Source organism: Salmo salar, chromosome 15 (genome assembly GCF_965601325.2).
Source record: "Salmo salar chromosome 15, fSalSal1, whole genome shotgun sequence".
Lineage (NCBI taxonomy): Eukaryota > Metazoa > Chordata > Actinopteri > Salmoniformes > Salmonidae > Salmo > Salmo salar.
Window position 1 is genome coordinate 114,045,001 of NC_138305.1, and position 24,301 is coordinate 114,069,301.

At 42.4% G+C, this 24,301-nt stretch overlaps 1 protein-coding gene across 2 annotated transcripts in view; it reads left to right on the forward strand.

Moving 5' to 3' along the window:
• LOC123731705 (transcription factor Spi-B-like) overlaps positions 1–22,751 on the forward strand; it is a 23,598-nt gene extending 847 nt beyond the window's left edge. Inside the window, exons 2-6 of one of the 2 annotated variants that reach the window (XM_082962300.1) lie at positions 844–885; positions 13,694–13,877; positions 14,321–14,439; positions 15,698–15,866; positions 19,671–22,751. In XM_082962300.1, the coding sequence (XP_082818426.1) occupies positions 859–885; positions 13,694–13,877; positions 14,321–14,439; positions 15,698–15,866; positions 19,671–19,969 (798 nt within the window). In that variant the 5' untranslated portion in view covers positions 844–858 and the 3' untranslated portion in view covers positions 19,970–22,751. The remainder of the gene's footprint in view (positions 1–843; positions 886–13,693; positions 13,878–14,320; positions 14,440–15,697; positions 15,867–19,670) is intronic. The other variant, XM_082962301.1, reaches the window with a different exon arrangement.
• Positions 22,752–24,301: the final 1,550 nt, after the last annotated feature.

Sequence of the window (24,301 nt, forward strand, 5' to 3'; positions counted from 1 at the left end):
TTCTTCTGCTGTTAACCTGCTGTTAACCTGCTGTTAACCTGCCGTTAACCTGCTGTTCTTCTGCTGTTCTTCTGCTGTTAACCTGCTGTTAACCTGCTGCTAACCTGCTGTTAACCTGCTGCTAACCTGCTGTTAACCTGCTGCTAACCTGCTGTTAACCTGCTGTTAACCTGCTGCTAACCTGCTGTTAACCTGCTGTTAACCTGCTGTTAACCTGCTGCTAACCTGCTGTTAACCTGCTGCTAACCTGCTGTTAACCTGCTGTTAACCTGCTGCTAACCTGCTGTTAACCTGCTGCTAACCTGCTGCTAACCTGCTGTTAACCTGCTGCTAACCTGCTGCTAATCTGCTGTTAACCTGCTGCTAACCTGCTGCTAACCTGCTGCTAACCTGCTGCTAACCTGCTGCTAACCTGCTGCTAACCTGCTGCTAACCTGCTGTTAACCTGCTGTTAACCTGCTGCTAACCTGCTGCTAACCTGCTGCTAATCTGCTGTTAACCTGCTGTTAACCTGCTGTTAACCTGCTGCTAACCTGCTGTTAACCTGCTGCTAACCTGCTGTTAACCTGCTGTTAACCTGCTGTTAACCTGCTGTTAACCTGCTGCTAACCTGCTGTTAACCTGCTGTTAACCTGCTGCTAACCTGCTGTTAACCTGCTGCTAACCTGCTGTTAACCTGCTGCTAACCTGCTGTTAACCTGCTGTTAACCTGCTGTTAACCTGCTGCTAACCTGCTGTTAACCTGCTGCTAACCTGCTGCTAACCTGCTGTTAACCTGCTGCTAACCTGCTATTCTCTCTCCTGGTATTCTGGTATTTAAAGAATGTGTTTTATGATTTTCAGATAGTGCGTGTCGACATGTTGGCTACTCTGGAGACGGTGAGAGTGAGTTTATTTTATACCTCAAGAGACTCTGTGTTTTCTATTGTAAAAAGGGTCAGGGAGGCCTGTTTCTGTGTGTGTGTGAATCCTTCTTTCACCCTTCTGCCAAACTCCCAGACTGACTGACCACGACTCTGTTTGATCAATGTGCTGTAGCTATGCAGCTAGAATAATTCTAAATAAGTCTTTATTTTCTGTGTGTTTATATTCCCTTGATGTTGCTGTGAGAGTGACCAACACTTGCATATATTTGCTAGTCAAAGCAGACAGTGTGTGTGTGTGTGTGTGTGTGTGTGTGTGTGTGTGTGTGTGTGTGTGTGTGTGTGTGTGTGTGTGTGTGGTGTGTGTGTGTGTGTGTGTGTGTAGTCAAAGTAGCGAGCAGGTTGCTGTTGTGCGTCTTCAGAACAACAACAGCCTAACAGTTATTAACTACAGTACAGTATTAGATATATACTACTGTGTATTACTATACAATAACTACAGTACACTACTAACACCTTCTGGTCCGTACAACAACTATTAAATATATACTACTGTGTATTACTATACAGTAACTACAGAATACTACTAACACATCCATACAACAACTATTAAATATATACTACTGTGTATTACTATACAATAACTACAGTACACTACTAACACGTCCATACAACAACTATTAAATATATACTACTGTGTATTACTATACAATAACTACAGAATACTACTAACAGGTCCATACAACAACTATTAAATATATACTACTGTGTATTACTATACAGTAACTACAGAATACTACTAACACGTCCATACAACAACTATTAAATATATACTACTGTGTATTACTATACAATAACTACAGTACACTACTAACACGTCCATACAACAACTATTAAATATATACTACTGTGTATTACTATACAATAACTACAGAATACTACTAACACGTCCATACAACAACTATTAAATATATACTACTGTGTATTACTATACAATAACTACAGAACACTACTAGCAGAACTTTTAAAAGAGAGACCAGGGCCTGCATTTATAAAGTGTCTTCAAAGTTGGAGTTATCTGATATTGGAAAGGAGTCTTGTCAGTTATAGAATAAAAAAAAACAGACAGTGATGTGAGGAAATATCACATGCAGACGTGATCCCCGTTCAGATGTGATCCCCGTTCTGATGTGATCCCCGTTCAGACAGGATCCCATTCAGACGTGATCCCCCTTCAGACGGGATCCCCCTTCAGACGGGATCCCCCTTCAGACGTGATCCCCGTTCCGAAGTGATCCCCGTTCCGACGGGATCCCCGTTCAGACAGGATCCCATTCAGACGTGATCCCCGTTCAGACGGGATCCCCTTTCAGACATGATCCCCGTTCAGACGTGATCCCCTTTCAGACGGGATCCCCCTTCTTCAATTTTGTGGGATTCCAGATGTCATTAGAAGATGTTGATGGCAGTGATTTATTACAGTCCTTGTTACAGTCCTTGTTACAGTCCTTGTTACAGTCCTTATTACAGTCCTTATTACAGTCCTTATTACAGTCCTTGTTACAGTCCTTATTACAGTCCTTGTTACAGTCCTTATTACAGTCAGTGTTACAGTCCTTGTTACAGTCCTTGTTACAGTCCTTGTTACAGTCCTTGTTACAGTCCTTATTACAGTCCTTATTACAGTCCTTGTTACAGTCCTTATTACAGTCCTTGTTACAGTTCTTATTACAGTCAGTGTTACAGTCCTTGTTACAGTCCTTATTACAGTCCTTGTTACAGTCCTTATTACAGTCCTTGTTACAGTCAGTGTTACAGTCAGTGTTACAGTCCTTGTTACAGTCCTTGTTACAGTCCTTATTACAGTCCTTGTTACAGTCCTTGTTGCAGTCCTTATTACAGTCCTTGTTACACTCCTTATTACAGTCCTTGTTACAGTCCTTGTTACAGTCCTTGCTACAGTCTTTACTACAGTCCTTGTTACAGTCCTTGTTACAGTCCCTGTTACAGTCCTTATTACAGTCGTTATTACAGTCCTTATTACAGTCCTTGTTACAGTCCTTGTTACAGTCCTTGTTACAGTCCTTATTACAGTCCTTGTTACAGTCCTTGTTACAGTCCTTGTTACAGTCCTTGATACAATCCTTATTACAGTTGGTGTTACAGTCCTCGCTACAGTCCTTGTTACAGTCCTTGTTACAGTCCCTGTTACAGTCCTTATTACAGTCGTTATTACAGTCCTTGTTACAGTCCTTGTTACAGTCCTTGTTACAGTCCTTGTTACAGTCATTGTTACAGTCCTTGTTACAGTCCTTGTTACAGTCATTGTTACAGTCATTGTTACAGTCCTTATTACAGTCCTTGTTACAGTCAGTGTTGCAGTCAGTGTTCCAGTCCTTGTTACAGTCCTTATTACAGTCCTTGTTACAGTCAGTGTTACAGTCCTTATTACAGTCCTTGTTACAGTCCTTATTACAGTCCTTATTACAGCCCTTGTTACAGTCCTTGTTACAGTCCTTGCTACAGTCTTTGCTACAGTCCTTGTTACAGTCCTTGTTACAGTCCTTGTTACAGTCCTTGTTACAGTCATTAATACAGTCAATAATACAGTCCTTATTACAGTCCTTGTTACAGTCCTTGTTACAGTCCTTGTTACAGTCCTTGTTACAGTCCTTGTTACAGTCAGTGTTACAGTCCTTATTACAGTCCTTATTACAGTCCTTGTTACAGTCCTTGTTACAGTCCTTATTACAGTTGGTGTTACAGTCCTCGTTACAGTCCTTGTTACAGTCCTTGTTACAGTCCTTGTTACAGTCCTTATTACAGTCAGTGTTACAGTCCTTATTACAGTCCTTGTTACAGTCCTTATTAAAGTCCTTGTTACAGTCCTTGTTACAGTCCTTGTTACAGTCCTTGCTACAGTCCTTATTACAGTCCTTGTTACAGTCCTTGTTACAGTCCTTATTACAGTCCTTGTTACAGTCCTTGTTACAGTCCTTGTTACAGTCCTTATTACAGTCCTTGTTACAGTCCTTGTTACAGTCCTTATTACAGTCCTTGTTACAGTCCTTATTACAGTCCTTGTTACAGTCCTTATTACAGTCCTTTTAACAGTCATTGTTACAGTCCTTATTACAGTCCTTGTTACAGTCCTTGTTACAGTCCTTGTTTCAGTCCTTATTACAGTCCTTGTTACAGTCCTTGTTACAGTCAGTGTTACAGTCAGTGTTACAGACCTTGTCACAGTCCTTGTTAAAGTCCTTATTACGGTCCTTATTACAGTCCTTGTTGCAGTCCTTATTACAGTCCTTGTTACACTCCTTATTACAGTCCTTGTTACAGTCCTTGTTACAGTCCTTGCTACAGTCTTTACTACAGTCCTTGATACAGTCCTTGTTACAGTCCTTGTTACAGTCCCTGTTACAGTCCCTGTTACAGTCCTTGTTACAGTCCTTGTTACAGTCCTTGTTACAGTCCTTGTTACAGTTGGTGTTACAGTCCTTATTACAGTCATTGTTACAGTCCTTATTACAGTCCTTGTTACAGTCCTTGTTACAGTCCTTGTTACAGTCCTTATTACAGTCATTGTTACAGTCCTTGTTACAGTCCTTGTTACAGTCAGTGTTGCAGTCAGTGTTACAGTCCTTGTTACAGTCCTTATTACAGTCCTTGTTACAGTCAGTGTTACAGTCCTTATTACAGTCCTTATTCCAGTCCTTGTTACAGTCCTTATTACAGTCCTTGTTACAGTCCTTGCTACAGTCTTTGCTACAGTCCTTGTTACAGTCCTTGTTACAGTCCTTGTTACAGTCCTTGTTACAGTCATTAATACAGTCAATAATACAGTCAGTGTTACAGTCCTTATTACAGTCCTTGTTACAGTCCTTGTTACAGTCATTAATACAGTCATTAATACAGTCAATAATACAGTCCTTATTACAGTCCTTGTTACAGTCCTTGTTACAGTCCTTGTTACAGTCCTTATTACAGTCCTTGTTACAGTCCTTGTTACAGTCCTTGTTACAGTCCTTGTTACAGTCCTTGTTACAGTCCTTATTACAGTCCTTGTTACAGTCCTTATTACAGTCCTTGTTACAGTCCTTATTACAGTCAGTGTTACAGTCCTTGTTACAGTCCTTATTACAGTCCTTGTTACAGTCCTTGTTACAGTCCTTATTACAGTCCTTATTACAGTCCTTGTTACAGTCCTTATTACAGTCCTTGTTACAGTTCTTATTACAGTCAGTGTTACAGTCCTTGTTACAGTCCTTATTACAGTCCTTGTTACAGTCCTTATTACAGTCCTTGTTACAGTCAGTGTTACAGTCAGTGTTACAGTCCTTGTTACAGTCCTTGTTACAGTCCTTATTACAGTCCTTGTTACAGTCCTTGTTGCAGTACTTATTACAGTCCTTGTTACACTCCTTATTACAGTCCTTGTTACAGTCCTTGTTACAGTCCTTGCTACAGTCTTTACTACAGTCCTTGTTACAGTCCTTATTACAGTCCTTGTTACAGTCCTTGTTACAGTCCCTGTTACAGTCCTTATTACAGTCGTTATTACAGTCCTTATTACAGTCCTTGTTACAGTCCTTGTTACAGTCCTTGTTACAGTCCTTATTACAGTCCTTGTTACAGTCCTTGTTACAGTCCTTGTTACAGTCCTTGATACAATCCTTATTACAGTTGGTGTTACAGTCCTCGCTACAGTCCTTGTTACAGTCCTTGTTACAGTCCCTGTTACAGTCCTTATTACAGTTGTTATTACAGTCCTTGTTACAGTCCTTGTTACAGTCCTTGTTACAGTCCTTGTTACAGTCATTGTTACAGTCCTTGTTACAGTCCTTGTTACAGTCATTGTTACAGTCATTGTTACAGTCCTTATTACAGTCCTTGTTACAGTCAGTGTTGCAGTCAGTGTTCCAGTCCTTGTTACAGTCCTTATTACAGTCCTTGTTACAGTCAGTGTTACAGTCCTTATTACAGTCCTTATTACAGTCCTTGTTACAGTCCTTATTACAGTCCTTATTACAGCCCTTGTTACAGTCCTTGTTACAGTCCTTGCTACAGTCTTTGCTACAGTCCTTGTTACAGTCCTTGTTACAGTCCTTGTTACAGTCCTTGTTACAGTCATTAATACAGTCAATAATACAGTCCTTATTACAGTCCTTGTTACAGTCCTTGTTACAGTCCTTGTTACAGTCAGTGTTACAGTCAGTGTTACAGTCCTTATTACAGTCCTTGTTACAGTCCTTGTTACAGTCCTTGTTACAGTCCTTGTTACAGTCCTTATTACAGTTGGTGTTACAGTCCTCGTTACAGTCCTTGTTACAGTCCTTGTTACAGTCCTTGTTACAGTCCTTATTACAGTCAGTGTTACAGTCCTTATTACAGTCCTTGTTACAGTCCTTATTAAAGTCCTTGTTACAGTCCTTGTTACAGTCCTTGTTACAGTCCTTGCTACAGTCCTTATTACAGTCCTTGTTACAGTCCTTGTTACAGTCCTTATTACAGTCCTTGTTACAGTCCTTGTTACAGTCCTTGTTACAGTCCTTATTACAGTCCTTGTTACAGTCCTTGTTACAGTCCTTATTACAGTCCTTGTTACAGTCCTTATTACAGTCCTTGTTACAGTCCTTGTTACAGTCCTTATTACAGTCCTTTTAACAGTCATTGTTACAGTCCTTATTACAGTCCTTGTTACAGTCCTTGTTACAGTCCTTGTTTCAGTCCTTATTACAGTCCTTGTTACAGTCCTTGTTACAGTCAGTGTTACAGTCAGTGTTACAGACCTTGTCACAGTCCTTGTTAAAGTCCTTATTACGGTCCTTGTTATAGTCCTTGTTGCAGTCCTTATTACAGTCCTTGTTACACTCCTTATTACAGTCCTTGTTACAGTCCTTGTTACAGTCCTTGCTACAGTCTTTACTACAGTCCTTGATACAGTCCTTGTTACAGTCCTTGTTACAGTCCCTGTTACAGTCCCTGTTACAGTCCTTGTTACAGTCCTTGTTACAGTCCTTGTTACAGTCCTTGTTACAGTTGGTGTTACAGTCCTTATTACAGTCATTGTTACAGTCCTTATTACAGTCCTTGTTACAGTCCTTGTTACAGTCCTTGTTACAGTCCTTATTACAGTCATTGTTACAGTCCTTGTTACAGTCCTTGTTACAGTCAGTGTTGCAGTCAGTGTTACAGTCCTTGTTACAGTCCTTATTACAGTCCTTGTTACAGTCAGTGTTACAGTCCTTATTACAGTCCTTATTCCAGTCCTTGTTACAGTCCTTATTACAGTCCTTGTTACAGTCCTTGCTACAGTCTTTGCTACAGTCCTTGTTACAGTCCTTGTTACAGTCCTTGTTACAGTCCTTGTTACAGTCATTAATACAGTCAATAATACAGTCAGTGTTACAGTCCTTATTACAGTCCTTGTTACAGTCCTTGTTACAGTCATTAATACAGTCATTAATACAGTCAATAATACAGTCCTTATTACAGTCCTTGTTACAGTCCTTGTTACAGTCCTTGTTACAGTCCTTATTACAGTCCTTGTTACAGTCCTTGTTACAGTCCTTGTTACAGTCCTTATTACAGTCCTTGTTACAGTCCTTGTTACAGTCCTTATTACAGTCCTTGTTACAGTTCTTGTTACAGTCCTTGTTACAGTCCTTATTGCAGTCCTTTTTACAGTCCTTGTTACAGTCCTTGTTACAGTCCTTATTACAGTCCTTATTACAGTCCTTGTTACAGTCCTTGTTACAGTCCTTATTACAGTCCTTGTTACAGTCCTTGTTACAGTCCTTATTACAGTCCTTATTACAGTCCTTATTACAGTCCTTGTTACAGTCCTTGTTACAGTCATAGTTACAGTCATTAACACAGTCAACAATACAGTCCTTATTACAGTCCTTGCTACAGTCCTTGTTACAGTCCTTGTTACAGTCCTTGTTACATTCCTTGTTACAGTCCTTATTACAGTCCTTGTTACAGTCATTGTTACAGTCCTTGTTACAGTCCTTGTTACAGTCCTTGTTACAGTCATTGTTACAGTCCTTATTACAGTCCTTGTTACAGTCAGTGTTGCAGTCAGTGTTACAGTCCTTGTTACAGTCCTTATTACAGTCCTTGTTACAGTCCTTATTACAGTCCTTATTACAGTCCTTGCTACAGTCCTTTTTACAGTCCTTGTTACAGTCCTTGCTACAGTCTTTGCTACAGTCCTTGTTACAGTCCTTGTTCCAGTCCTTGTTACAGTCATTAATACAGTCAATAATACAGTCAGTGTTACAGTCCTTATTACAGTCCTTGTTACAGTCCTTGTTACAGTCCTTGTTACAGTCATTAATACAGTCAATAATACAGTCAATAATACAGTCCTTATTACAGTCCTTGTTACAGTCCTTGTTACAGTCCTTGTTACAGTCCTTATTACAGTCCTTGTTACAGTCCTTGTTACAGTCCTTATTACAGTCCTTGTTACAGTTCTTGTTACAGTCCTTGTTACAGTCCTTATTACAGTCCTTGTTACAGTCCTTGTTACAGTCCTTATTACAGTCCTTATTACAGTCCTTGTTACAGTCCTTGTTACAGTCCTTATTACAGTCCTTGTTACAGTCCTTATTACAGTCCTTATTACAGTCCTTATTACAGTCCTTGTTACAGTCCTTGTTACAGTCATAGTTACAGTCATTAACACAGTCAACAATACAGTCCTTATTACAGTCCTTGCTACAGTCCTTGTTACAGTCCTTATTACAGTCCTTTTAACAGTCATTGTTACAGTCCTTATTACAGTCCTTGTTACAGTCCTTGTTACAGTCCTTGTTTCAGTCCTTATTACAGTCCTTGTTACAGTCCTTGTTACAGTCAGTGTTACAGTCAGTGTTACAGACCTTGTCACAGTCCTTGTTAAAGTCCTTATTACGGTCCTTGTTACAGTCCTTGTTGCAGTCCATATTACAGTCCTTGTTACACTCCTTATTACAGTCCTTGTTACAGTCCTTGTTACAGTCCTTGCTACAGTCTTTACTACAGTCCTTGATACAGTCCTTGTTACAGTCCTTGTTACAGTCCCTGTTACAGTCCCTGTTACAGTCCTTGTTACAGTCCTTGTTACAGTCCTTGTTACAGTCCTTATTACAGTCATTGTTACAGTCCTTGTTACAGTCCTTGTTACAGTCAGTGTTGCAGTCAGTGTTACAGTCCTTGTTACAGTCCTTATTACAGTCCTTGTTACAGTCAGTGTTACAGTCCTTATTACAGTCCTTGTTACAGTCCTTGTTACAGTCCTTGTTACAGTCCTTGTTACAGTCATTAATACAGTCAATAATACAGTCAATAATACAGTCCTTATTACAGTCCTTGTTACAGTCCTTGTTACAGTCCTTGTTACAGTCCTTATTACAGTCCTTGTTACAGTCCTTGTTACAGTCCTTATTACAGTCCTTGTTACAGTTCTTGTTACAGTCCTTGTTACAGTCCTTATTACAGTCCTTGTTACAGTCCTTGTTACAGTCCTTATTACAGTCCTTATTACAGTCCTTGTTACAGTCCTTGTTACAGTCCTTATTACAGTCCTTGTTACAGTCCTTATTACAGTCCTTATTACAGTCCTTGTTACAGTCCTTGTTACAGTCATAGTTACAGTCATTAACACAGTCAACAATACAGTCCTTATTACAGTCCTTGCTACAGTCCTTGTTACAGTCCTTATTACAGTCCTTTTAACAGTCATTGTTACAGTCCTTATTACAGTCCTTGTTACAGTCCTGGTTACAGTCCTTGTTTAAGTCCTTATTACAGTCCTTGTTACAGTCCTTGTTACAGTCAGTGTTACAGTCAGTGTTACAGACCTTGTCACAGTCCTTGTTAAAGTCCTTATTACGGTCCTTGTTACAGTCCTTGTTGCAGTCCTTATTACAGTCCTTGTTACACTCCTTATTACAGTCCTTGTTACAGTCCTTGTTACAGTCCTTGCTACAGTCTTTACTACAGTCCTTGATACAGTCCTTGTTACAGTCCTTGTTACAGTCCCTGTTACAGTCCCTGTTACAGTCCTTGTTACAGTCCTTGTTACAGTCCTTGTTACAGTCCTTATTACAGTCATTGTTACAGTCCTTGTTACAGTCCTTGTTACAGTCAGTGTTGCAGTCAGTGTTACAGTCCTTGTTACAGTCCTTATTACAGTCCTTGTTACAGTCAGTGTTACAGTCCTTATTACAGTCCTTATTCCAGTCCTTGTTATAGTCCTTATTACAGTCCTTGTTACAGTCCTTGCTACAGTCTTTGCTACAGTCCTTGTTACAGTCCTTGTTACAGTCCTTGTTACAGTCCTTGTTACAGTCATTAATACAGTCAATAATACAGTCAGTGTTACAGTCCTTATTACAGTCCTTGTTACAGTCCTTGTTACAGTCCTTGTTACAGTCATTAATACAGTCAATAATACAGTCAATAATACAGTCCTTATTACAGTCCTTGTTACAGTCCTTGTTACAGTCCTTGTTACAGTCCTTATTACAGTCCTTGTTACAGTCCTTATTACAGTCCTTGTTACAGTCCTTATTACAGTCCTTGTTACAGTCCTTGTTACAGTCCTTATTACAGTCCTTGTTACAGTTCTTGTTACAGTCCTTGTTACAGTCCTTATTGCAGTCCTTTTTACAGTCCTTGTTACAGTCCTTGTTACAGTCCTTATTACAGTCCTTATTACAGTCCGTGTTACAGTCCTTGTTACAGTCCTTATTACAGTCCTTGTTACAGTCCTTGTTACAGTCCTTATTACAGTCCTTATTACAGTCCTTATTACAGTCCTTGTTACAGTCCTTGTTACAGTCATAGTTACAGTCATTAACACAGTCAACAATACAGTCCTTATTACAGTCCTTGCTACAGTCCTTGTTACAGTCCTTGTTACAGTCCTTGTTACATTCCTTGTTACAGTCCTTATTACAGTCCTTGTTACAGTCATTGTTACAGTCCTTGTTACAGTCCTTGTTACAGTCCTTGTTACAGTCATTGTTACAGTCCTTATTACAGTCCTTGTTACAGTCAGTGTTGCAGTCAGTGTTACAGTCCTTGTTACAGTCCTTGTTACAGTCCTTGTTACAGTCCTTATTACAGTCCTTATTACAGTCCTTGTTACAGTCCTTTTTACAGTCCTTGTTACAGTCCTTGCTACAGTCTTTGCTACAGTCCTTGTTACAGTCCTTGTTACAGTCCTTGTTACAGTCCTTGTTACAGTCATTAATACAGTCAATAATACAGTCAGTGTTACAGTCCTTATTACAGTCCTTGTTACAGTCCTTGTTACAGTCCTTGTTACAGTCATTAATACAGTCAATAATACAGTCAATAATACAGTCCTTATTTCAGTCCTTGTTACAGTCCTTGTTACAGTCCTTGTTACAGTCCTTGTTACAGTCCTTATTACAGTCCTTGTTACAGTTCTTGTTACAGTCCTTGTTACAGTCCTTATTACAGTCCTTGTTACAGTCCTTGTTACAGTCCTTATTACAGTCCTTATTACAGTCCTTGTTACAGTCCTTGTTACAGTCCTTATTACAGTCCTTGTTACAGTCCTTATTACAGTCCTTATTACAGTCCTTATTACAGTCCTTGTTACAGTCCTTGTTACAGTCATAGTTACAGTCATTAACACAGTCAACAATACAGTCCTTATTACAGTCCTTGCTACAGTCCTTGTTACAGTCCTTATTACAGTCCTTGTTACAGTCCTTGTTACAGTCCTTGTTACAGTCCTTATTACAGTCCTTGTTACAGTCCTTGTTACAGTCCTTGTTACAGTTCTTGTTACAGTCCTTGTTACAGTCCTTATTACAGTCCTTTTTACAGTCCTTGTTACAGTCCTTGTTACAGTTCTTATTACAGTCCTTATTACAGTCCTTGTTACAGTCCTTGTTACAGTCCTTGTTACAGTCCTTATTACAGTCCTTATTACAGTCCTTGTTACAGTCCTTGTTACAGTCATAGTTACAGTCATTAACACAGTCAACAATACAGTCCTTATTACAGTCCTTGCTACAGTCCTTGTTACAGTCCTTGTTACAGTCCTTGTTACAGTCCTTATTACAGTCCTTGTTACAGTCATTGTTACAGTCCTTGTTACAGTCCTTGTTACAGTCCTTGTTACAGTCATTGTTACAGTCCTTATTACAGTCCTTGTTACAGTCAGTGTTGCAGTCAGTGTTACAGTCCTTGTTACAGTCCTTATTACAGTCCTTGTTACAGTCAGTGTTACAGTCCTTATTACAGTCCTTATTACAGTCCTTGTTACAGTCCTTATTACTGTCCTTGTTACAGTCCTTGCTACAGTCTTTGCTACAGTCCTTGTTACAGTCCTTGTTACAGTCCTTGTTGCAGTCATTGTTACAGTCATTAATACAGTCAATAATACAGTCAGTGTTACAGTCCTTATTACAGTCCTTGTTACAGTCCTTGTTACAGTCCTTGTTACAGTCATGAATACAGTCAATAATACAGTCAATAATACAGTCCTTGTTACAGTCCTTGTTACAGTCCTTGTTACAGTCCTTGTTACAGTCCTTATTACAGTCCTTGTTACAGTCCTTGTTACAGTCCTTGTTACAGTCCTTATTACAGTCCTTGTTGCAGTCCTTGTTACAGTCCTTATTACAGTCCTTGTTACAGTTCTTGTTACAGTCCTTGTTACAGTCCTTATTACAGTCCTTGTTACAGTCCTTATTACAGTCCTTATTACAGTCCTTGTTACAGTCCTTGTTACAGTCCTTATTACAGTCCTTGTTACAGTCCTTATTACAGTCCTTATTACAGTCCTTGTTACAGTCCTTGTTACAGTCATAGTTACAGTCATTAACACAGTCAACAATACAGTCCTTATTACAGTCCTTGTTACAGTCCTTGTTACAGTCCTTGTTACAGTCATTAATACAGTCAATAATACAGTCATTAATACAGTCAACAATACAGTCCTTGTTTCAGTCCTTGTTACAGTCCTTGTTACAGTCTTTGTTACAGTCCTTGTTACAGTCCTTATTACAGTCCTTGTTACAGTCCTTGTTACAGTCCTTGTTACAGTCCTTGTTACAGTCCTTACTACAGTCCTTCTTACAGTCCTTCTTACAGTCCTTATTACAGTCCTTGTTACAGTCCTTGTTACAGTCCTTATTACAGTCCTTGTTACAGTCCTTGTTGCAGTTCTTGTTACAGTCCTTGTTACAGGTATTGAAGTTATATCCAGTGATTGTGTGCTGAGTATGTTTGAGCTAGAAGGTGTATATAAATACACTAATTTTACAACATATTAGAAACATTAGGACATGGACTGACCAGGTGAATCCAGGTGAAAGCTATTATCCCTTATTGATGTCACCTGTTAAATCCACTTCAATCAGAGTAGATGAAGGGGAGGAGACAAGTTAAAGAATGATTTTTAAGCCTTGAGACAATTGAGACATGGATTGTTTATGTGCGACCATTCCGAGGGTGAATGGGCAAAACAAAATATTAAAGTGCCTTTGAACGGGGTATGGTGGTAGGTGCCAGGCACACTGGTTTGAGTGTGTCAAGAACGTCAACGCTGCTGGGTTTTTCACACTCAACAGTTTCATATATGTATCTAGAATGTTCCACCACCCAAAGGACATCCAGCCAACTTGACACAACTGTGGGGAAGCATTGGGAGTCACCTTGAATGCTTTCGACACCTTCTAGAGTCCCACGCCCTGACGAATTGAGGCTGTTCTGAGGACAAAAAGGGCTACAACTCAATATTATACACAAATATACACAGTATGTGTACACTGACCATGCTGTCTCCTCTCCTCTAGATGGGTTATATCTCAGGCTGGTCCGGTCCTGCCCAGACCCCAGTAGAGGTGGACCTGGAAGTCATTGAAGAATACCTGCAGGAACACTCCCTGGATGTTCAACACACACCACCTACGCCTCCTACCACGCCCGCTCAGCAAACACACACACACTCAAACCAACACCAGGGAACCAGCATCATAGGTGAGCGTGTGTGAGTTAATTCATTGATTGATTGATTGATTGATTGATTGATTGATTTAATTATCTTATTGATTGATTAATAAACTGATTGCCTGATTGGTTGATTGATTAATTGAGTGATTGATTGGTTGATTGATTTAATTATCTTATTGATTGATTAATAAACTGATTGCCTGATTGATTGATTGAGTGATTGATTGATTGATTGATTGAGTGGTTGATTGATTTAATTGATCGACTGATTGATTTATACATTTGTTTATTATCTTATTGATTGATTAATAAATTGATTGCCTGATTGGTTGATTGGTTGATTGGTTGATTGCCTGATTGGTTGATTGGGTGATTGCCTGATTGGTTGATTGGGTGATTGCCTGATTGCCTGATTGGTTGATTGGGTGATTACCTTGATTGGTTGATTGGTTGACGTATTGTCTCTCCAGAGAACAGCTGGTCTGGACAGTATGCCTACCAGTGGCATTACGACTATAGTTCTCCTAATAAGGAATATGAAAAACAGGCTCCGCACACAGAATGGCCTCGTCTTCATGGCAACCACTGGGTGAGCACAATGAACACACCCTCTCACACACCATGCTGGCGTTGCAAACACCATGCTCTACCAACTGAGCCACAGGGAAGCTATGAACAATGAACACACCCTCTCACACAACATGCGCGCCGTAGGAGCCGTAACGCAGGAAAAAATAGCATTTAGCTATTTTATTAAGTGATTACAATATTATAATTGATGTATATTTGCACATTTGTATAATGTTAATATTTAGGCCCTTCCACTATAGACATTTGAATAGGAAAACCCCCCTGTTAGAACTTAGCCATTAGCTTAGCCTGCGGGACATCATATGCCTGACTGCTTAGCTCATTGGGCAAGAAGAAGTCGATGGACTGTTCAATTCATTTCCTTTGTAAAAATGTACATTGCGGTATAGAAGGTCAAGACAGCTGAGAAGGCTGCTCCACTACACATACAACATTACTATTACACGTTTACTACACACATACAACACTCAACATGACTACTACACGTTTACTACACACATACAACATTACTACTACCCGTTTACTACACACATACAACATTACTACTACACGGTTACTACACACATACAACATGACTACTACACGTTTACTACACACGTACAACACTAAACATGTACTACACGGTTACTACACACATATAACACAACAGGGCTACTACCCGTTTACTACACACATACAACATTACTACTACACGGTTACTACACACATACAACATGACTACTACACGTTTACTACACACGCACAACACTAAACATGTACTACACGTGTACTACACACATACAACAGGGCTACTACACGTGTACTACACAGTACTACATATTATTAATACTACACAGTACTACACATTAATACTACACAGTACTACACATTAATACTACACAGTACTACACATTAATACTACACAGTACTACACATTATTAATACTACACAGTACTACACGTTATTAATACTACACAGTACTACACATTATTAATACTACACAGTACTACACATTATTAATACTACACAGTACTACACATTATTAATACTACACAGTACTACACGTTATTAATACTACACAGTACTACACATTATTAATACTACACAGTACTACACGTTATTAATACTACACAGTACTACACGTTATTAATACTACACAGTACTACACATTAATAAGGAAAGAGGTTGATATGAATCAGCTGAGGCTGATTGTAATAATAATAATAACGTCAGACTCCTATATAACCTGTCTGACTGAGTAGAGGTGTGTGTTTCAGGAGCGCGGCGCCTACTCCAACGAGACAACACCCTGCAGCGAGTCCGATTCCACCGGCTCCGTCTGTCTAGACTACCCACCATCCTCTCCTGCCGACGCTCTGACCTGCCCCCCTGCTGAGAGGAGAGGCAGGAAGACGAGCGAAACGCTGCCCCTGGCTTCACACTCAGGTAACAACAATACACACACCCACACCACTATATACACCACTATACACACCACTATACACACTACCCACACCACTATACACACCACTATACACACCACTATACACACTACCCACACCACTATATACACCACTATACACAGCACTATACACACTACCCACACCACTATATACATCACTATACACACCACTATACACACTACCCACACCACTATACACACCACTATACACACCACTATACACACTACCCACACCACTATATACACCACTATACACACCACTATACACACTACCCACACCACTATATACACCACTATACACACCACTATACACACTACCCACACCACTATATACACCACTATACACACCACTATACACACTACCCACACCACTATATACACCACTATACACACCACTATACACACTACCCACACCACTATATACACCACTATACACACTACCCACACCACTATATACACCACTATACACACCACTATACACACTACCCACACCACTATATACACCACTATACACACCACTATACACACTACCCACACCACTATATACACCACTATACACACCACTATACACACTACCCACACCACTATATACACCACTATACACACCACTATACACACTACCCACACCACTATATACACCACTATACACACCACTATACACACCACTATACACACCACTATACACACTACCCACACCACTATATACACCACTATACACACCACTATACACACTACCCACACCACTATATACACCACTATACACACCACTATACACACTACCCACACCACTATATACACCACTATACACTACCCACAACACTACATACACCCACAGCACTATATACACCACTATACACACCACTATACACTACCCACAACACTACACACACCCATAGCACTATATACACCACTATACACACCACTATACACACTACCCACACCACTATATACACCACTACCCACACCACTATACACTACTATACACACTACCACAACAATACATACACCCACAGCACTACACACCACCCACACCACTATACACCCACAGCACTATATACACCACTATACACACCACTATACACACTACCCACACCACTATACACACACAACAATACATACACCCATAGCACTACACACTACCCACAACACTACATACACCCACAGTACTATATACACCACTATACACACCACTATACACACTACCCACACCACTATACACACACAACAATACATACACCCATAGCACTATACACTACCCACAACACTACATACACCCACAGCACTATATACACCACTATACACACCACTATACACACCACTATACACACGACTATACACTACCCACAACACTACACACACCCATAGCACTATACACACCACTATACACACCACTATACACACCACTATATACACCACTACCCACACCACTATACACTACTATACACACTACCACAACAATACATACACCCACAGCACTACACACCACCCACAACACTATACACACTACCCACACCACTATACACCCACACCACTACCTACTACCCACACCACTACACACACCCACAGCACTATACACACCACTATACACACCACTATACACACTACCCACAACCAATACATACACCCACTCAGGTAACAACAATACACACACCCACACCACTATATACACCACTATACACACCACTATATACACCACTATACACACCACTATACACACCACTATACACACTACCCACACCACCATACACACCACTATACACACCCACAACACTACCCACACCTCCATACACACCACTATACACACCCACAACACTACCCACACCACCATACACACCCACACCACCATACACACCCACACCACTATACACACCACTATACACCCATAGCACTATACACACCACTACACACACCCACACCACTACACACACCCACACCACTATACACCAACCCCACTACACACACACACCACTATACACCAACCCCACTACACACACACACACACACCACTACACACACACACCACTATACACCCACACCACTACACACACCACTATTCACTACCACACCACTACACACTACCACACCACAATACACTACCCACACCACTACACACTACCACACCACTACACACTACCACACCACTATACACACTACCCACACCACTACCCACACCACTACCCACACCACTATACACACTACCCACACCACATTACACTACCCACACCACTACACACTACCCACACCACTACACACACTACCCACACCACTATACACTACCCACACCACTATACACACCCACACCACTATACACTACCACACCACTATACACACTACCCACACCACTATACACACTACCCACACCACTATACACTACCCACACCACTACACACACCCACACCACTATACACACTACCACACCACTATACACTACCCACACCACTACACACTACCCACACCACTATAAACTACCCACACCACTATACACTACCCACACCACTATACACTACCCACACCACTATACACTACCACACCACTATCCACACTACCCACACCACTATACACACCCACACCACTATACACACTACCCACACCACTATACACTACCCACACCACTATACACTACCCACACCACTATGCACACTACCCACACCACTATACACACTACCCACACCCACACCACTATACACACTACCCACACCACTATACACACTACCCACACCCACACCACTATACACACTACCCACACCACTATACACACTACCCACACCACTATACACACTACCCACACCACTTTCCACACTACCACACCTCTACACACTACCCACATCACTATACACTACCCACACCGCTACACACACTACCCACACCACTATACACACCCACACCACTACACACACTACCCACACCACTATACACACTACCCACACCACTATACACACTACCCACACCACTATACACACCCACACCACTATACACACTACCCACACCACTACACCACTACCCACACCACTACACACTGACACCACTACATACTGACACCACTACACACTGAACACCACTACACACTGACACCACTACACACTGACACCACTACACACTGAACACCACTACACACTGACACCACTACACACTGAACACCACTACACACTGACACCACCACATACTGACACCACTACATTTTGACACCACTACACTTTGACACTGACACCACTACACACTGAACACCACTACACACTGAACACCACTACACACTGAACACCACTAAATACTGACACCACTACACACTGACACCACTACACACTGAACACCACTACACACTGAACACCACTAAATACTGACACCACTACACACTGACACCACCACACACTGACACCACTACACACTGACACCACTACACACTGACACCACTACACACTGACACCACCACACACTGACACCAGTATCACTGACACCACCACACCAGTACACACTGACACCACTACACACTGACACCACCACACACTGACACCACCACACCACTACACACTGACACCAGTACACACAGACACCACCACACACTGACACCACCACACCACTACACACTGACACCAGTTTCACTGACACCACTACACACTGACACCAGTACTCACCAGTGACCCCTCTCTCACTCTTCTATCAGACCCATGTCCCATCCAGCCAGCCACACACACCAACCTTAATAACGAATAAACAATAATAAATAACAATATACTTACTTCCTGTATCCCGCCTTTGCCCCCCCCCCACCCCCCCCCACCCCCACCCGACAGGAAAGAAGAAGGAGCGTCTGTTCCACTTCCTGTTTGAGATGCTTCAGACCCCCTCCATGCGAAGCTGCATCTGGTGGGTACAGTCCTGCTCCGGAACCTTCCAGTTCTCCTCCCAGAACAAGGAACGTCTAGCCCAGCTGTGGGGACGCAGGAAGGGGAATCGCAAGACCATGACTTACCAGAAGATGGCCCGGGCGCTCAGAAACTACAGCAGAACGGGAGAGATTTGTAAAGTGAAGAGGAAGCTCACGTACCAGTTTAGCGAGGGAACACTAAGGGGGCTGCAGGGAGCGTGTTAGGGAGGGAGAGTAGGAGGAACATATGTTAGCACAGTTACCTGGCAGGGCACAAAGATAAATACTGAGTATTTGTACCATGAGGAAGTGGAGGAGGAGGAGCAAGAGGAAGAGGAGGAGGAGCAGGTGGAGGAGGAAGAGGAGGAGGAGGAGCAAGAGGAAGAGGAGGAGGAGCAGGTGGAGGAGGAAGAGGAGCAGCAGGAGGAGGAAGAGGAGGGAAGAGGAGCAGAAGGAAGAGTATAAAGAGGGGGAGGAGGAGGAAGAAGAGGGTGAGGAGCAACATCACCCTAAACCCTAAACCTTCTGCCTTCAACATGTAGAAGCTAGGGTGAGGGCCTTCAACATGTAGAAGCTAGGGAAAGGGCCTTCAACATGTAGAAGATAGGGAAAGGGCCTTCAACATGTAGAAGCTAGGGAAAGGGCCTTCAACATGTAGAAGCTAGGGAAAGGGTCTTCAACATGTAGAAGCTAGGGAAATGGCCTTCAACATGTAGAAGCTACGGAAAGACCCTTCAACATGTAGAAGCTAGGGAAAGGGTCTTCAACATGTAGAAGCTAGGGAAAGGCTAGGGAAAGGGCCTTCAACATGTAGAAGCTAGGGTGAGGGCCTTCAACATGTAGAAGCTAGGGTGAGGGCCTTCAACATGTAGAAGCTAGGGTGAGGGCCTTCAACATGTAGAAGCTAGGGAAAGGCTAGGGAAAGGGCCTTCAACATGTAGAAGCTAGGGAAAGGGCATTCAACATGTAGAAGCTAGGGAAAGGGCCTTCAACATGTAGAAGCTAGGGTGAGGGCCTTCAACATGTAGAAGCTAGGGTGAGGGCCTTCAACATGTAGAAGCTAGGGTGAGGGCCTTCAACATGTAGAAGCTAGGGAAAGGGCCTTCAACATGTAGAAGCTAGGGAAAGGGTCTTCAACATGTAGAAGCTAGGGAAAGGGCCTTCAACATGTAGAAGCTAGGGTGAGGGCCTTCAACATGTAGAAGCTAGGGTGAGGGCCTTCAACATGTAGAAGCTAGGGTGAGGGTCTTCAACATGTAGAAGCTAGGGAAAGGGCCTTCAACATGTAGAAGCTAGGGAAAGGGCCTTCAACATGTAGAAGCTAGGGAAAGACCCTTCAACATGTAGAAGCTAGGGAAAGGGCCTTCAACATGTAGAAGCTAGGGAAAGGGAAAGGGCCTTCAACATGTAGAAGCTAGGGAAAGGGCATTCAACATGTAGAAGCTAGGGAAAGGGTCTTCAACATGTAGAAGCTAGGGTGAGGGCCTTCAACATGTAGAAGCTAGGGAAAGGGCCTTCAACATGTAGAAGCTAGGGAAAGGGTCTTCAACATGTAGAAGCTAGGGTGAGGGCCTTCAACATGTAGAAGCTAGGGAAAGGGTCTTCAACATGTAGAAGCTAGGGTGAGGGTCTTCAACATGTAGAAGCTAGGGAAAGGGCCTTCAACATGTAGAAGCTAGGGCAAGGGCCTTCAACATGTAGAAGCTAGGGAAAGACCCTTCAACATGTAGAAGCTAGGGAAAGACCCTTCAACATGTAGAAGCTAGGGAAAGGGCCTTCAACATGTAGAAGCTAGGGAAAGGGCCTTCAACATGTAGAAGCTAGGGTGAGGGCCTTCAACATGTAGAAGCTAGGGAAAGGGGAAGGGCCTTCAACATGTAGAAGCTAGGGAAAGGGCCTTCAACATGTAGAAGCTAGGGAAAGGGCCTTCAACATGTAGAAGCTAGGGTGAGGTTCTTCAACATGTAGAAGCTAGGGTGAGGTTCTTCAACATGTAGAAGCTAGGGAAAGGGCCTTCAACATGTAGAAGCTAGGGAAAGGGAAAGGGCCTTCAACATGTAGAAGCTAGGGAAAGGGCCTTCAACATGTAGAAGATAGGGAAAGGGTCTTCAACATGTAGAAGCTAGGGAAAGGGCCTTCAACATGTAGAAGCTAGGGAAAGGGAAAGGGCCTTCAACATGTAGAAGCTAGGGTGAGGGCCTTCAACATGTAGAAGCTAGGGAAAGGGAAAGGGCCTTCAACATGTAGAAGCTAGGGAAAGGGCCTTCAACATGTAGAAGCTAGGGTGAGGGTCTTCAACATGTAGAAGCTAGGGTGAGGGTCTTCAACATGTAGAAGCTAGGGTGAGGGCCTTCAACATGTAGAAGCTAGGGAAAGGGCCTTCAACATGTAGAAGCTAGGGAAAGGGCCTTCAACATGTAGAAGCTAGTGAAAGACCCTTCAACATGTAGAAGCTAGGGAAAGACCCTTCAACATGTAGAAGCTAGGGTGAGGGTCTTCAACATGTAGAAGCTAGGGTGAGGGTCTTCAACATGTAGAAGCTAGGGAAAGGGGGACTTCGGGGGCTACAGAAGGGACAAGCCTTTGAACATTGGCTTTGAACATTATTTGTAAATCTGAGGATTGTCGTTATATGAAAACTACTTCATAAGTAGAGTTTGAATGAATCTCTAATGGCACTGATTGTTTTATACACCTAATGAAGAAGTTGGTGGATCTGATTATATATTTTTCTACACTTTCTTTTTTCTTTTATATTTTGTCTTTAATCGTGTGTTTTGATAAACTGGTTTAGAGAAGATCCATGTGTTTGGAAATAACGTTTTAAACGATTTTTTTTTTTTTTTTTTGGTCCTATGATTTTAACAAAATGTCTGATATCTACCCTCATACTGTAATGGTGTTGGCCCAGCATCGCCCGGGTTTGGGCCCGGTGTTCGGCCGTCATTGTAAATAAGAATTTGTTCTTAACTGACTTGCCTAGTTAAATAAAGGTTACATTACTTTTTTTTTTCTTTTTTTAAATGCTGGAGAGAGAAGTGATTCATATACACACTGCACATAGATTTACCCCCACACAGTTCCCACGGGCTGTATGCAAAGCAATCAGCGCAGACCAACAGTCTGGCTAATGAATAACAGCACTAGAGTAACTCAACACCACCATTCCACCACTGACTGGAGTCTGCCTAGGGGAGGACGGCTCGTAATAATGTCTGGAACGGAGTCAGTGGAATGGAATCAAACACATGAAAACCATGATGATTTGATGGCGTTCAGGTTTACTCCGTTCCATCCATTACTACGAGCCGTCCTCCCCTCAACAGCCATACACCTACTCACTCACACATAGGGGAGAAAGAGAAGGTTGTTGTTAGATTAGATATACTTGTGCACTTGTTCTGCATTATCAATAATCTAATTTTGTGGTATATTATATGATATTATATCTGTAAGTCTTCATGCAAATGAAGAAAGTAAGCAGGCTCCTACACAGTGAACGGATTATGTTATATTTAAATAGCCTACAGCTTGACTCTCATATTCAAACAAGCTCACACACATACAATTCCGGTAAAAGCCACAGCGGGGCGCTATTTCCACACCTTCTCTTTGCGTTTTATTTACATTTTACATTTACGTCATTTAGCAGACGCTCTTATCCAGAGCGACTTACAAATTGGCTGCATTCACCTTATGATATCCAGTGGAACAACCACTTTACAATAGTGCATCTATATCTTTTTTTTTTATGGCGCCGCCTTGTGTACTAAGCTGGTAATACCGTATATCCCAGTATGAGAGAAGGACAGTGTCTCCTGGCTCCCTGTGTGTCCCAGTCCCAGTCCCAGTCCCAGTCCCTGATCCCAGGACAGTGTCTCCTGGCTCCCTGTGTGTCCCAGTCCCAGTCCCAGTCCCAGTCCCTGATCCCAGGACAGTGTCTCCTGGCTCCCTGTGTGTCCCAGTCCCAGTCCAGTCCCTGATCCCAGGACAGTGTCTCCTGGCTCCCTGTGTGTCCCAGTCCCAGTCCCAGTCCAGTCCCTGATCCCAGGACAGTGTCTCCTGGCTCCCTGTGTGTCCCAGTCCCAGTATAATCGTTGATGTGCTGTAGCATGTCCATGTCATATAGACAATAAAAGCTGGTGAGTGTTGCTTCAGTGATGACACTTTGTGCTGAGAATCTGCCCATAGCAACGCCCCCGGCTTGTTCTGTCCGCCCATAGCAACGCCCCCGGCTTGTTCTGTCCGCCCATAGCAACGCCCCCGGCTTGTTCTGTCCGCCCATAGCAACGCCCCCGGCTTGTTCTGTCCGCCCATAGCAACGCCCCCGGCTTGTTCTGTCCGCCCATAGCAACGCCCCCGGCTTGTTCTGTCCGCCCATAGCAACGCCCCCGGCTTGTTCTGTCCGCCCATAGCAACGCCCCCGGCTTGTTCTGTCCGCCCATAGCAACGCCCCCGGCTTGTTCTGTCCGCCCATAGCAACGCCCCCGGCTTGTTCTGTCCGCCCATAGCAACGCCCCCGGCTTGTTCTGTCCGCCCATAGCAACGCCCCCGGCT